This window comes from Coturnix japonica, chromosome Z (assembly GCF_054131305.1).
Source record: "Coturnix japonica strain WE chromosome Z, WE-NBRP24, whole genome shotgun sequence".
NCBI lineage: Eukaryota > Metazoa > Chordata > Aves > Galliformes > Phasianidae > Coturnix > Coturnix japonica.
In genome coordinates, this window is record NC_140702.1 from 21,146,115 (window position 1) to 21,161,770 (window position 15,656).

General features: G+C 41.5%; 1 protein-coding gene across 3 annotated transcripts in view; it reads right to left on the reverse strand.

The window, feature by feature from the left end:
• The window catches only part of ATG10 (autophagy related 10), an 85,099-nt gene that overhangs the window by 26,733 nt on the left and 42,710 nt on the right, over window positions 1–15,656 (reverse strand). For all 3 annotated transcript variants that reach the window (XM_085529660.1, XM_032441297.2, XM_085529661.1), the window contains exon 4: window positions 6,856–6,982. In XM_085529660.1, the coding sequence (XP_085385786.1) occupies window positions 6,856–6,982 (127 nt within the window). The remainder of the gene's footprint in view (window positions 1–6,855; window positions 6,983–15,656) is intronic.

Below are 15,656 nucleotides of genomic sequence, written 5' to 3' on the forward strand. Positions count from 1 at the left end.
GCACTTTGTTTCCCCAGGTGAACGCCAGTGAAAATTGGTCACCTCAGAGTGAGGGACTAGACCAAGTGTACTGTGCGTCTATATAACACCCTGAGAAACTTTTAAGCCACAGGAGAGTACCTGGTGTCACTTCTCTTGATTTGACAGGTGTCCCAGTCCTGGAACTGGGGCAAGAGAAGGCTCCAGAAGTCCAGGCACTGGGACGTATAAATAGGGGTACACACAAGTCTAGGGGAGGCCCCTTCACTCCACACCTGACACCCCCACTGGCAGGTCAGATGCTGGATCCAGAACTGGTGAATTCTCTCCCCCAGCCTTCACCCAACTGTTTTTCTTTCTTTCCTCCTGAAGTTGCTAAGGCAAGGCTTCCCAAAAGCTGTTAAGTAACTCTGGATTTACTTTGATTTCCCATAAAGCTGCATAGCTTAGATAGATATACTTCTGAGTGGCCCAACACTACTGGATCACAGAATCGCAGAATGACCCGGGTTGGAAGGGACCTCAAGGATCATGTAGTTCCAACCCCCCTGCCTGGCAGGGCCACCAAACATATGCCTTTACGAGATCAGGTTGCCCAGGGCCCCGTCCAACCTGGTCTTGAACACCTCCAAGGACGGGGCATCCACAACCTCCCTGGGCAGCCTGTTCCAGGGTCTAACCACTCTCCTAGAGAAGAACTTCCCCCTAACATCCAACCTAAATCTTCCCTCTTTTAATTTAAAACCATTTCCCCGTGTCCTGCTATTGTCAGCACTTTCGAGGAGTTTACTCCCCTCCTGAGAGTAAGTTCTCTTCAGGTACTGAAAGGCTGCAATGAGGTCACCCCTCAACCTTCTCTTCTCTAGGCTGAACAAGCCCAACTCCCTCAGCCTGTCCTCATAGGGGAGGGGCTCCAGCCCCCTGATCATTTTCGTGGCCCTCCTCTGGACCCTTTCCAAAATCTCCATATCTTTTTTGTACTGAGGGCTCCACACCTGGACACAGTACTCCAGATGGGGCCTCTCAAGAGCCGAATAGAGTGGGACAATCACCTCCCTATCCCTGCTGACCACCCCTCTCCTGATGGAGCCCAGGATCCCATTTGCTTTCCGGGCTGCCAGAGTGCACTGCTGGCTCATGTTGAGTCTTTCGTCCATCAGGACCCACAGGTCCTTCTCAGCTGAGCTGCTCTCAATGACCACTCCTCCCAGCCTGTACAGGTGCCTGGGGTTCTTCCAGCCCAAGTGCAAAACCTGCACTTTGCCGTGTTGAACCTCATTAGGTTCACCCGAGCCCAGCTTTCCAGCCTGTCGAGGTCCCTCTGAATGGCATCCCTTCCTTCCGCCGTATCGACTGCACCACTCAGCTTGGTGTCGTCAGCAAACTTGCTGAGGGTGCACTCAATTCCCTCATCGATGTCATTAATAAAGATGTTAAAGAGCACCGGTCCCAAGACAGACCACTGGGGGACACTGCTCGTTACTGGCCTCCATTTGGACATAGAGCCATTGACCACCATGCTCTGTTTGCAGCCTTTCAGCCAATTGCTTATCCATCGAGTTGTCCACCCATCAAATCCACCTCCCTCCAATTTGGAGATGAGGATGTGATGGGGGCCCATGTCAAAGGCCTTGCTCAGGTCCAGGTAAATTACATCAGTCACCTTCCCTTCATCCGCCAAGGCCGTGACTCCATCATAGAAGGCCACAAGATTAGTTAAGCATGACCTTCCCCTGGTGAAGCCGTGCTGGCTGTCTCAGATCACATGCTCGTTCTTTATGTGATCGAGCATGTTCTCCAGGAGGATCTGTTCCATAATCTTCCCAGGCACGGAGGTGAGACTCACCGGCCTGTAGTTCACTGGGTCCTCCCTGCTCCCCTTCTTGTAAATGGGAGTGACGTGACCCTTCCTCCAATCATCTGGGACCTCACCTGGCAGCCACGACTTCTCAAATATGATGGAGAGCGGCTCAGCAACCACCTCAGCCAGCTCCTTCAGGACCCTGGGATGCACGCCATCTGGCCCCATAGACTTATACTCATTCAGTCTAAGGAGGCACTCTCGGACTTGCTCTACCCTTACAGTGGGGAGGGATTTACCTCCTTGGTCCCCACATAGAGGTATGGTGGTGCAAGACTTAGGGACGTGAAAAAGACTAGAATCCTGGCCACCAGTGAAGACCGAGGTGAAGAACTCATTCAGCACCTCAGCTTTCTCTTCATCTGTTGAAGCCATTTCTCCTTTTAAATTTACCAGAGTAGGTACGCCCATTCTGGCCTGTCTCTTCTGGCCAATGTACCTGTAGAAGGTTTTCTTATTGTTTATATTGTATACAATACATCTTTAGTACCAACACAGGTGAAATGTAGACTTGATGCAACAAACATGACATCTACCTGCAAGAGAGGCCAAAAGTGCCTGAGAAACAACCAACAAAGGTTTATTTCAAGAGAAAGGCACTAAAGGACAGGAAAAAAAAAAACTCCTAAATATTGGTTCTGCCTCTGCCATTCACTAGCTGCGGGCTTGAATCAATTGGTTCAATTGCGCCAGCCACTACAGCCTTCCTGTTGGAAGCTCACATCACTATGGTTTAGATTGTCTTGGCTATAATAAACTTTACTGAGAAAGGCGTGTTGAAATGAGCTGGGGTTGACTTACTCATGTCATCGTAAGCTAGTTAGGAATAGTTTAAAAGCAGATGGGCTTTTTAATTTGTTTTTGTTTATTTATTTTTTATGGCCAAAACCATGATACGATTCATTCTTACAGGACAAGGTCTTAAGAAGAACTATTTTTCTGAGAAAGAACAGAGTTGTTGCATGCTTCTGACTTCAGAGAGTACGCCTGATTTCTGGAAAGCGCATCCATCAGGCTTAGCATTGTTATGAATACAGAAAGTCACGCCTTTGGGGTTGGAGGAAGTTACATTATCTCACAAGCTGTCTCTCTCTCAATACTCATTAACATGGCTTTTATTGTCAGGGACCTATCTATTTCAGAGAACTAGACATATTTTGAACATGTCAATTTGAAAATCCCCTCTCTTCGCTCTTTTCTAGGTGAGTGAGGCTGTAGTCTTTACAGACTCCCATTAGTCCTGCTCTTTTTTGGTGCTTTGCCACTATTAACGATTCCTCTGCCTTTGTAGGAAAAAGAAGAAGCAAACTGAGACAAGTCATTCTTTTCTTGCAGGGTGTTTCCTGACTCATGCCTGTGTTCACCTGTGAATTTGTTACTGCTACCTCACTGTCAGTGCAAGAGTTGCTTAAATGTAAGGCTTTAGATGAAGAAGGTTCAGGAAAAGAACAAAGTTCCTTGACATCTTAAAGATGAAGAAAAGGGGAAAATACTCTGCTGATTAAAGAAAGCTTACTGGACCTAGCCCAGCCCATCTGGCTGATGCCAGCACTGAAGGGAAAGGCTAATTGCCTAGACCATCTGTCTCTAAGAGGGCTAATTGCTGACATCAGATCTCAGCAAGGGTTCATGCATTTCTTCAGCTACCTCTTTGGTAATCTCAGACGGCGGAGAAAGAATGGCCCCCGTTCTTGAAAGGTACGGCATAGATAAAACTGATTTTGGAGAACAAGCACGTAGTTCTCTGACACTGTGAGGTGAGGAGGACCACTGCCCTGAGCTCCTGACAGAGACTAGGACTTTCTTAGATGTATATGTATGTATCCTAAAATCATCTTCTCATCTCCCACAATGTTTTCAATCATTCCTCCAGGCAGTCATCACGTTTCATCATTTTCAGTTGAAGTATGTCCTTGCACAGAACAAGATTATTCCTGCAAACCTGTTCCCAGAGACTACCAAAAAGTTCCGATGCTTTTCAGAACATTTTAGTTCTGCAATTGTACTCGTACCTTGTACTACCTTACATATTTAACTTTCTCTGAACAATGGAAAAAAAAGGGGGCGAGGTGGGGGTGACCTAAAGATGAATACCAGAAAATAAGTCATAAGATGCAATTTTAAAAGCAACAAGGATAATGATACAATGTAGCTTTGCATCTTTTGCCTTTCTCCAGGAAGAAGTGACCTGCAATTTTTTTAATCCCTTTTTTTTTTTAGCACTCCTTGCTAGCAGAAAGGAGTGAAAACCAGACGTCTTCACTTACACAAGCTCCTGAAGATGCAAACCCTGCCAAGGAGGATAGGAAAAAAAACTCCTCAGGAATATTTTCTGAAGTCTTTTTCCTAAGAGTTTCTCCTGAAGTCAGTGAAAATTCACATATGATGGAAGAAACAAAGGATTTAATTGTTCTAGAAAAGTTCTCAGAGTCTATTTGGAATACTGCACATTTGGACAGGCCAGCACCAGCTGCTATTGTAGCACACAAAGTGAGGAAGTGAATACTGCAAAACAAGCAAAACTACTTAGTCAGGTTGAGCAGAAAAATTATTATTTCCTAGGCAAGCCTCGAGTTGTAATGGCCACTTAACATACCGCCAGAGAGGAAGCAGAGTGTTAAATCCAGCCTCCCTGCTCTTCTGCTGGGGAAGACAAGACAGGGCAGGGCTGTGAAAACACTGAAAGGATTATAACTCACCTTCACCTCTTGCAACATGCTCTAATTAGCATGAGGATCAGTATGGACAGGATTCAAGGGAAACCATGAGTAGCTCACAAGAGACCTGTGAAGAACCCATTCTGCTAGTTAATCTGCAAACAATAGCAGGAATTTAGAGTGGGAAATCGATGCAGGTCTCAGAAGATTCTTCCCTGTCAATTTCAGACAAAGAATGCTGTGAGTATTTCTAGCTGTCCAAGAAACACGGTGAGGAGCCTATCCCAGAAAGACTGTGACCCTTGTAAGGAAACAAATATTAGAGTTTCCCACATAATAGACTCAGGGCAAGACAAAAGATACCTTTCTCAGATAGCTCAGGTGGCTGTCACTGCACGTTTCTTGAAACTCCACTCTGGGGCCTTCAGATAGCACGGACACAGGCAGGTAAATTATTTGCAGTTATGACTGAATGCTTTGTGTTCAAAACTAAACTATCCAGAACTAAAACCAGAGAATATTATCTGAAAATAGTCTCGGAGAAGCACTTAATACCAGTATTTAGTAACCTTCTCTCTTGATGAGTTAGAGAATATTATGTGCTAGAAGAAAATGATAAATATGAAAGACAGGCTAGGTGACCTTACGAATTATCTGAAAAGATCATCGTTTTCCATTGTGAAAGGTTCCCAAGAAGCATTTTAAACCATAATCTTACTTGCAAGAACAATAACAGATTTGTACTGCAAGGGGAGCTGTTGGCACATAATACTACGACTGTGCATTAGATCATCCACTAGCTTCTGTAATATCCACTTCCAGATATAAGGAGTCATGTTTCAACACCTCCGATTCCCTGATGCTGACAAGCTAAACAACTTGTTTTGTCTCTGGGAGCTCTTCTCTGGTGATTAACTGCTTATGGTGAATACTAATTATATGAAAGTACAGTACAGTCGAAATAGTGTCCTATTTCTTCTACCTGCAGCATCTCCATCCTCTTCTGTAGAAACTGTGTGCTATTAATTCAGCTAAAACCAAGATGATGACATTTTTCAGGACCACAAATAGGTTAATCTGTCTCTTTCAAGCAAAACTTCCCTCATCCTTCTGTCTCCACAATACGTTTAAAAGCAAAACACTGCACATTTATAAAAAACTTGCAATAGAATAGAAATTTGCAGCAGGAGGTGTGCAAATGACTTCTGGTGGTAGAAGGCAGAGCAATGTCCCCTATTCCCTATGTCTCAGTTTGAAAATTTGCCCCAAATTATCCATTCGTGAAACTGCACCTCCAACTAAAATCTTTTCACCAGGGAACCTATGAGAATTTGTTCTTCAATTTTAAATCTAAAGTGCCTTTTAAAATGCTAACACTGCAAAATTAGAAACCATTAAACAATATAAGGCAGAGAGTGATTAAATCTACCAAACACATTCAAAGCAGCTTAAGCTACTTTTTAATTAAAAAGAAAAAGATATCTCTGGCAACATTCAGACATCTTTATCTAGATAAAGTTAGGAGATTATTCAAAACACAAAAGATGCTGATGCTACCATGCAGGAGACTGAACAAAATGACTTGAAGATTTCAGTCCCTCAGCCCTTGGTACACAGTCACTGGGTACAGAGGAAGAAAGCACAGCCAGTGCTGCAGTATGATCACTCTATGCTTGCTGATTAAATAAGTGACACTAACGTTGGCCTTGGAGGGAGGCTCTGTGTTCCTCCTTCCTTCCTGACAGGATGGGGACTGAAATCACAGTGGCTGAAGCAATTCAGTAACGCATAACAAGATGTACATTTTAGGAGGAAAAAATATCTGTTAGTTTCAAAAAACAGTTTTCATAGAGAGAAAAAGGCAATACTTTATCACTACTATTTTTTAATTTTTTTTTTTAAATGAGCAAAGTTAAATGGAAAACAACAGACATATTTAAAGGTATACTTAGACCCCAGACTTGGGACGCTTCAGAGACACAGACACAGTTCTGCTGAAGCACTGTAATTATGTCCACTTATTTCATAGCCAAATTCAGACCTGCAGCTTTAAGGTTTTTGTATTCATTTAAAGAAAAGAGCAAGAAAAATGACCAGTAGTTTTAGTCAACCACAGGCAAGATGCCAGGAGCCAAAGTTCAGCCTCCTTCAGGCTGAGATGATATCATCTATTCCAAGGTCCTGTAGCTCTCTGTCTGGAGTATTACAAAATTTACTGGTGAACAGCCTCATCTCTTACTTTCTTATTACACATGATCATTACTCTGTTTCTCTGCTTAATATAAAATTTGAGTTTTTAACATCTATAGCATCTGACATATTTTTCTACATTACTGTCTAACAGAAAATGGGTCTTACCTAAAAAGCAAGCCCTAAAATAAAGCACAGGTACTTGGTAGCTGCTGGAATACAAGACATGATATTCATAGCGAATTACTTCTTCTGTTGCACAGACTCCAGCTACTTGAGAATCATCCGAAGATTCCTAAAGCAATAAACACAAACACAGAATTATATCAAGTTTTGTATTTCTATCAAGAGGAAATTGATTACAACTGTTGTAATTAATAAACATACAGAACAGAAAAAAACAGCAATCACCCCTTTCACAGCACTAGAATTTTAATGTGAGCAAGAAAATCACAGAAGTCCAAACTCTGCAAAGACATGTTACACTCAGCTCTTACAAATTGTGAACTCTGTATAAGCACTTGCAGAATTGAGGCCTTTCTATACGCAGGCTGCTTATGTGGGCAAAAGAAAAAGGCAAATGCGTTCTTAAATCTTTATGGCAGAATACCTGCACAATAAGGTAACCACATCTGCACCTCTTCTGATTGCCATTATTATAAACCATTTTAAAAGTCTATTCTTGAACAATCTGGTTTTGCCTGCCAAAGGACAAATCAACAGTATCCACCAATAAATAAATAAATAAATAAAAATCTTTGTTCTTCTCTCTTTAAAGGCTTTTTGCAGAAGTCTGGTTTTAATAATAACACTTCCAAAAGTGGAGGCCACTTTTCTCCTGTTACTGTATATTTTGTGTGCAAAGTAATTTATATATGTTGCAGGCCTGAAATAAATCTGAAGAGATGGAACTTATTGCATTAAAATATTTCCCATCTGGAACAAAAATCTCTTTTGCATTAACTTTCTTAATTTCAAAATAATATTTAAATTGTGCTGAACACCCAGCTATTTTGACTTTTCTAAAAACTGCCAATTCTTCACAACTCTGAAACTGGAGACATTACATTACTAATGCTATTAAGCTTAAATGTTAGAACAGACTTTCCAAGAAGACACTATGGGTGTGGACTTGTTTGGTTTACAAACCCCCCCAATTTTCATGCATGAACTAAGCAATGATAATGCCCCACAGGTTGGGCGTTTACTCTGCAAGTTTATTATTGCCAACAATTAATATTGGTTTGCTGTCTCTGTCCAAGCACAACGAAACAGACTGAATGGAAAAGAGGAACCAGCTTTGAATTCCATATTGGTTCAACACACAAGAAAACAAAAGAATTTTGCATTTTTATTTCACATTGGCAGCTAAGCCATGAATCAGTGTACGAGGTGGTATAGTATCAGATAAGCTAAAGCAGTAATGGCATGCAAAACACTTTTTTTTTACTTTTTTTTTTTTTTTTTTTTGGTAGTCCACATAAAAGATATTTCCCCCACATTTAGTATATTAGACAACCAGCTGCAGCTGAATGAAGCATGTGGATCATGAATGAAGAGCCCAGACCATGGGAAGCTACAGACCAAGGTACTGTAGTACTGTAAATACAGTTTTGGACACAAAATGACAAAATCACAGATGGTCACAGAATAGAAGGTTTCTGGGAAGTTCTGCACAGCTGCAGCTCAGGAAACAGGTATATAAAGCACTGAAAGGAAACATTAAAGCAAATCCTCTCTGTGTTAACCTACTTATAAAAAACTGTATGAAGGGATACTAAAGACAACGTGCCAGAAGGGACGATGATGACTGCTTTATCTGACTTTGTAGGACCGGTGAAGTCAGTTATGCCATGCCTGGCTCCTATAAAACCATTTAAAGGACTAAGAAAGACAACTTTTCCTCTTCCCGTTTTCAGAACATCTGATCAGATATCAGATACAGCAGAACACCATTAAAATACATATATCTTGAGGAAAAGACAGACTCTCTACAGTAAACAATTTTATTTAAATCCATTTTTAGTTCTTTGGTGTAAATAATAAAACAAAGAAAACCAGCTGCACGTGGTAATGGAAATCAAAAAACAACTTGGCTTCTGAGTTCATACAAGGAGGAAAGAGAAAGAATCCCACAATTAGAACAGAACATAGATTGAAATCTGCAAAACGCTTTAGGATCATCCTTTTGGAATCAAAACAGTGCTGATTTACAGACATCAATTCCGCATCATCTTATGCTTAGTCACTAGCTTACCTTACTAGAAATGGCAGGACTACCTGGACATGTATTAAATGCTGTTGTTCTACCGAAAAAGCTCACTGTATACACACTTCTCTCTCTTGCTTTATGTATGTAATGTTCAATAAGTCTACACACTCAGACTGAATGATAAAGGAGTCATACCCTTTACTACCTGCAAATACCTAAGAAAAAATAACTTAAACTCAGAAATTAAATACTCAAAAGCTGCATACCCTTAGGGAAAACATGTTTTGTAAATAACCTACTTACTATCTCAGTAAGTCATAAATTAAGCTAAGAATAACTTTGTCATCAAGAATTCAGATTGCTGGGTTGGCAAGGATTTCAACTGGTAAGCAACTTCTATCTTCATTTTTGGGATGTAGAAAAGGAAAGCAAAGGAGTCTGTCATTCCTTCTAATTTTACTGTTCCTTGAGATGGCCAGAAAGAAAACTCTCTTGAGAATTCCTGCCATTACCAGGACATTAGGCAGTGGACCACTTACCAAAACATCCTATTACTTCCAGAGAAAGCTGATTTTCTGCAGAAGTAGCCTTCCCAGAAGATGTACGTAGTCTGATGGCAGGAGAGGCAGCAGACAAGGGAAGAAGGCTGTATAAACAGCTTTGCTCTAAACAAATTACCGCACTGGAGAGCAGAATGTTTGTGCACACATTCATTTTGCATTATCCCAGAGTTCTCTGACTGATGGTTTAAGCACTGTCTGAAATCAAGTACTCTGCTCTATGCAGAGCTGTAAGAAGCTTTGAAAATGACATTCTTCTGCTCTGTTACAAGGCGGACCTGGGTCTACTGCAAAGTTTCTATGATTATTCAAAACAGTTTCTGATAATCAGATCTCTTTTCGTGCCATTTCTAGTGACAAGCGGGTGCATTGTATTTGAGATCTGCACAGAAAGACAGATAACTGAATCCTTCTTAGGGCTATTTCTAATCTCCTTTTCTTTTGGTAAAAGGCAGTGGCAAGACTTCTTACATAAAAAATGCAGCACTGATGTGTAATCCTGTCCTTTACAGCCTCTGTAAGTACAATGCATAGGATTTATCCAAGGAAAGTACATCTTGGATTCTAAACATTCTGATGATATCTCACTGATGAGATGAACTTTGCTGATGAGAGGAATAAAATGAGTACAGTCGCTTTAGGTGATCTCTGGAACACCTGAAAGTTATGTATGGCTGAATAAGGCCACAGAAGCTCAGAGAGTGTTATATCAGCCCAGAAGAAGAAATCCATTTTTTCCTCTTTAACAAATTACTGGCAAAGCTATAAACTTAAAATGTAGGTGTAACTCATAAAATAAATAAATAAGTACAAAATCACAGAATTTTCACTTGATAGCCTGTTTAAATTTTTCTTCAAGTAACTGTTCTACATTCCTTTCAATGTGTACAGTTGTTCTAACTCTTTCAGCTAATATGAAATTTTGGTTATTCTAACAGACAACACTGAAACCAATTTTTAACATTGGGAGACTGCATTTAACTTTTACAAAACGTTCATATGTGTACACGGATAAGAAAACAAATTCATAATTTTGCTTTGATCTTGTCAAGACAAACACACCCGTGTAAAGAAAAAAGGTTATTATTGTGTTAACAGAAAAGGTTATTTCGACTGTCTTGCGATGCTTAAAGATGAGATGAAATAACCAAAATAATTTGATTTATCTCTTTTTTTCCCCCTTTTTCTTTATTTTTGTTTTATTGTTGTTTTTTTTTTTTTTTAGGGTTTTTTGTTGGTGGTTTTTTTTTTGTTTCTGCATTACAATTTGCTTGCATGGTTGCCATGCTTCACATTAAAACTGTGAATCCAGGATTCACCAACTGTTTCCTAAACAAATTGGGAATTTGTCATCAGGAAGCATCTGCTACTCTGTTGCTCTCATGTAAAATTGTTCTTGTGCTACTATAATGGACTGCTGAGCAGATGTTTAAAAGCAATGTATCTATTACAAAAAAGATAAGCAGCAACCACCTAATTAATTATATTAGTTCCATCATAAATGAATTATCACTAATTTTAATTGATATAAAATTGTTCTCAACCTTTAAGTATCCCCTAAGCAAATTAAGTTGATTTGTCCTTTTTAAAATGCTAAATTATTTAAATCAACAGATCAGAAATGACGCCACACATCACTCTGAAGGCAAAGTAATGTGTTTGCACTACTTCCATTCCTCTTGATGAAGATGACAAGACAACAACCGCTGGTAACATCTGGGAGCAGGACAGAGCCTCCAGTGCGCTCTGATGCTGTGTGCAATCACAGCAGACACTGTATAGGGCAGCTTGCTCCTGGAGGGAGGGCTGCAATGGGAAGGGAAGGGACTGGAACAGGCAAGGTGAAATGGGAGGAGGAGAATCACCTGATGGAGAAGGGATTTTCCTTTGCTGATGCCACATATTTCCTTCTCCTCACCTCACACACAGAGACTGGCTGAGCCAGCATTCCTTCCTCAGCCCAAATTCCCTTTGAAATGCTAAAGCAGGCCCTAAAGTCTTTTTTTGGGGGAAAAGGGGAAGAGAAGTGGTTTGAACGACAGCAGGCACACTTCTCTCAGATATCACATCTGCCTTTCTCCCAGTTCCCATGTTCCTCATCTCTGTTTTTGGTGTCCTGACCTCCATTTCCTCCTGCTTCCAGGGAGCCTCCTGGGATTCTCCTCACACACAAGCAGGGCAGGATGGGGCTGTGGGCAGGGAGGGGAGGAAGAGAAGACAGAGGAGCAGCTGCTGGGACCAGCAGCCTTGTTAGCGGGGGGAAACAAGACGCAGCCCAGATTAGTAAGAAATTTGTTTTCATTCCTTAGAATATATTTACACTTAATTACATTTTGGCCTCCAAACTTCAAAACAAATGTATCATGCGTGTACCTCTTTAACTGTTTCTCCAAAAATGACTGTGAGCTCCCGTGTGAAACACATGAGCTCCACAGAGCAGCTCCCCTCCCAGTCCAACACTTTCCCTGTGGCAAATACATGAAAACTGAATGGCAGGACAGCATTCATCAGACAGAATTAAAGCAGAGCTTAATGTGGAGGGTGCGGCAGCCTGGTGAGATTGTATCTGTACTCCTCTTTATTCTTCCTCCTGGGTGTTCTCCACCTCTATTAGAATCACGTCTCCCTTCTTTGCCTGCAGCTCCACCATTCCAGTCTCTGCAGGTCACTTTGCTGAAGATTCCGTACCTCTAGCACAGAATCTCACATCATCCCAGGGCAGTGAGGCCCTGGCACAGCCGCTCAACAAGCTCTGGGTGCCCCATCCTTCGAGATGTTCAAGGCCAGGTTGGATGGGGCCCTGAGTAGCTTCATCTGGTAAGGGGAAACCAGCTCACAGCAGAGGTTGGAGCTGGGTGGGCTTTAAGGCTCCTTTTTAGCCCAAGTCATTATGTGATTCTACAGTCTCCACCATCACCTAGGCCCTGGCTGCAGTGGCTGAGCGAAGGATGAATGAGCCATGGGCCTGGACTCTGCTCCAAGAACAATCACTGATGTGGGTACTGAAACACAACCTACAAAATGCAAAAAATCTCCTTGCAAAAATAAACATCCTGAAGACAAGAGAAAATTTAAAAAAAAACAAAAAACTTTTAAGAACTTCAAACCACTCTAGCGCATGTTCTTTATTTTAATGCAGTAAGAGAACTTCTGTTTGCATTACGTGATTGTATTTTCCTTTCAACTATTAAATGCTCACATTATGCTAAAACTCACAGGCTCAAACACCCTTACCCCACTGTATCTTGTCTGTAAAAAATGCATTAAAAAGTGGACATTTTCCTGAAAATGTTAAGTATGAATGGTGTACAAATGCATTTGTCAACAGCTCCAGCATCTTTATAACCATTAATTGCTCTTTTATCTTAAGCATATACCAGGAATTCAGCAGTCTCTGTGTGCTTTCCAGGGCAGCCATCATTAGTGACAGACAAGGCGATACAAGAGAGACCCTTGGAATGACAAAGTTACCTTATGGATTTATTCTCTTTAAGCAGCTACAGAATGTTCCCTACTGTCTTGTGTTTCTTCAAACTCAATTAGCCAGGTAAAGAACCTAGCTAAATACTGCCCTGTGGTAACAGAAGAAGAAAGCAACGCTGACTACAGTCAGTGATGCTGCTAACAACCAGCCCAAAGAATTGTGTTCTGGAAGACACAGCTTTCTGGAGAAGCTACTAAGCCACCTATGGAAAACAGACACGAATTAAGGTAAACAAGGAATGGATTCCTACAGGCACATGGATCTAGTAAATAATTCATTTCCCAAAGGAAAACCTTCTAACTGCAAGTCAGCACCCTGACTGATGCTGCTAAAGAATCCAGGGATTATTAGAATGGCTGTTTTTCCCCAAAATACACAGGTTGCTAACACAAAAAAACACAGCCTTTCGTTATGCAAGGCATACCAGAAGAACAAAACCAACAGTTCCACCCCAAAAAGATGCAGCACATAAAATTTTAGTAGTCCCTCATGCATTAACAATCGCTTCTAATGGTTGGAAATTAGATTTGTCTTTTGATTGCTTTAAAACTGTTATCACAAGTGAAAGCAAAATCTATTCAAGTGAAAGAAGCAATGGACCATGAAAACCGAACTGTTTCGTTTTTTTTCCCCCCTTCATATAAAGGTGGGGAATTCTTTCAAAATCAACTCTTCATTTTTTTTCCTGCTGTCACATTCAAAATGCAGAATTTAGTGACTCCTCTCCTCCCCCTAAAGAGGTATGTTTCTTTTAATGTATAAAATAGGGCTTAGCAATAAAATCCCTCCTGGCAGAAATCACAGCAAGCACAGCTAAGTGCTGGGAGAGAGGCTAGCTAAGCTGGCAATGCAAGAGGTATGTCCTAAGCCGTGGACACACATCCATGGCCTGATGTGTGGGCTCCAGACATGCATTTATGTAAGCTCCCTCCAGTGAACAATAGCCATTATCAAAATTCTTCTTCCACCTCAGGCATGTGCAGCAGCCCTACTCTTGCAGGATATATGACTAGACAAGAAGGCCTCATAGCATCTTTCTCTCCAGGTCGGAAATATAGGAATTTGACAGGTGTACTGTTTGATAGATAAGGAAATGGTTACGAGATCAAACCCAGAGAGTGGTGATCAATGCCTGGATGTTCAGAGAGTGATCAGAGATAAGTGGTGCCACAGAGGGATCAGTACTGAGATTGGTGCTCTTTAATATCTCCATCAATGGCATTAACAGTGGGATTGAGTAAACCCTCAGCAAGTTTGCAGTTGGCATCAAGCTGCGGGGTGCAGTCAACGCAATGAGCCATCAGCTGCCATCTAGAGAGATCTAGGCAGACTGAACCGTGGGGCTAGGAGAATCTCATGAGGTCCAATAAATGCAAGTACAAGGTCTTGGGTCATGGCAACCTCCACTGTCAGTACAAACTGCAGGAAGAAAGGAATTAGCATAGCCCTGCCAAGAAGGACCTGGGGATACTGGGGGATGTCAAGCCGTAGACAAGCCAGGAATGTGCTTTTGTAGCCTAGAAAGCCAACTGTACCCTGGGCTGCATCAAAAGAAGCACGGCCAACATGACAAGCCTCTCTGCTGTGCACTGGTGAGACCTCACCTGGAGTACTGCGACCAGATGAATGCAGAGATGTGAACCTATTTGAGTGTGTTCAGTGAAGGATTACAAAAACGACTCATGGGATGGAACACCTCTCCTACAAGGACAGGCTGAGAGAGCTGGGGCTGTTCAGTCTGGAGAAGGTCCAGGGAGACCTGGGAGCGATTTTTCAGTACCTATAGAGGGGGCCATTAGAAAAAGAAGACAAACTCCTTAGCATAATCTCTTGTGACAGAACAAGAGGAAATAATAGTTTCAAACTAAAAGAAAGGAGATATAGAAGGGATATAAGGAAGAATTTTTTTAATCTAAGGGTTGTGAGGCACTGGCATAGGTTGCCCAGAGTGCTGGTGGAAGTCCAGTCCTTGGAGACACTCAAGGTCAGGCTGGAGGGGGCTCTGAGTAACCTGATGGAGCTGTAGGTGTCCCTGTTCATTGCAGGGGAGTTGGAATAGATGGATTTTAATCTTCCCTTCCAAGTGAAATGATTCTATCATTCTGTGAAGACGCAGATGGAGATGGTGGCATTCCTATCTTTGCTTTCTTGCCACCAGCCTTACTCTATGAATTACCATGCAGCGCAGACGAGGTGCAGGGATTACTCTACATAGGTCCATCTGCAGGGACAGAAGCCTCAATCTTACTCTAGTTAGGCAGTGCAAGCTTCAGGCCAAAGTCCATCTCTTGAATTTTGTCCAGACAGATATAAAAGAAATTGCAGCATTTTCACATTATTTTTATTATCTTGAATTTGTACAAACTATAAGAAGTTACTACAAGATTTAGCATTATTATGTAAGATTATTGCTTTCTTGGACCTAACTGCTTCCTAGATTGAGCTCTACGCTTCATAATTGCATGCTTTATGATAGGTGAAAAAGAAAAAATACTGACACATCAGAAGAGAAAGGTAACAGTTCAGCTGTATTTTAGGTCAGTTTTATCTTTTTAGAACAAGATTATTATTTCTGCATTGAGAAGCTCAGCAGCAACCCAGTTTTGGCCACAGTTAATTCAACAGGGAGACTGACAGAAATTCCTGCAGCTCTTTACTTTACAGAAGACAAACTCAAATCCTCATTAATTTCTCAGATGGGAAACTGTACAAA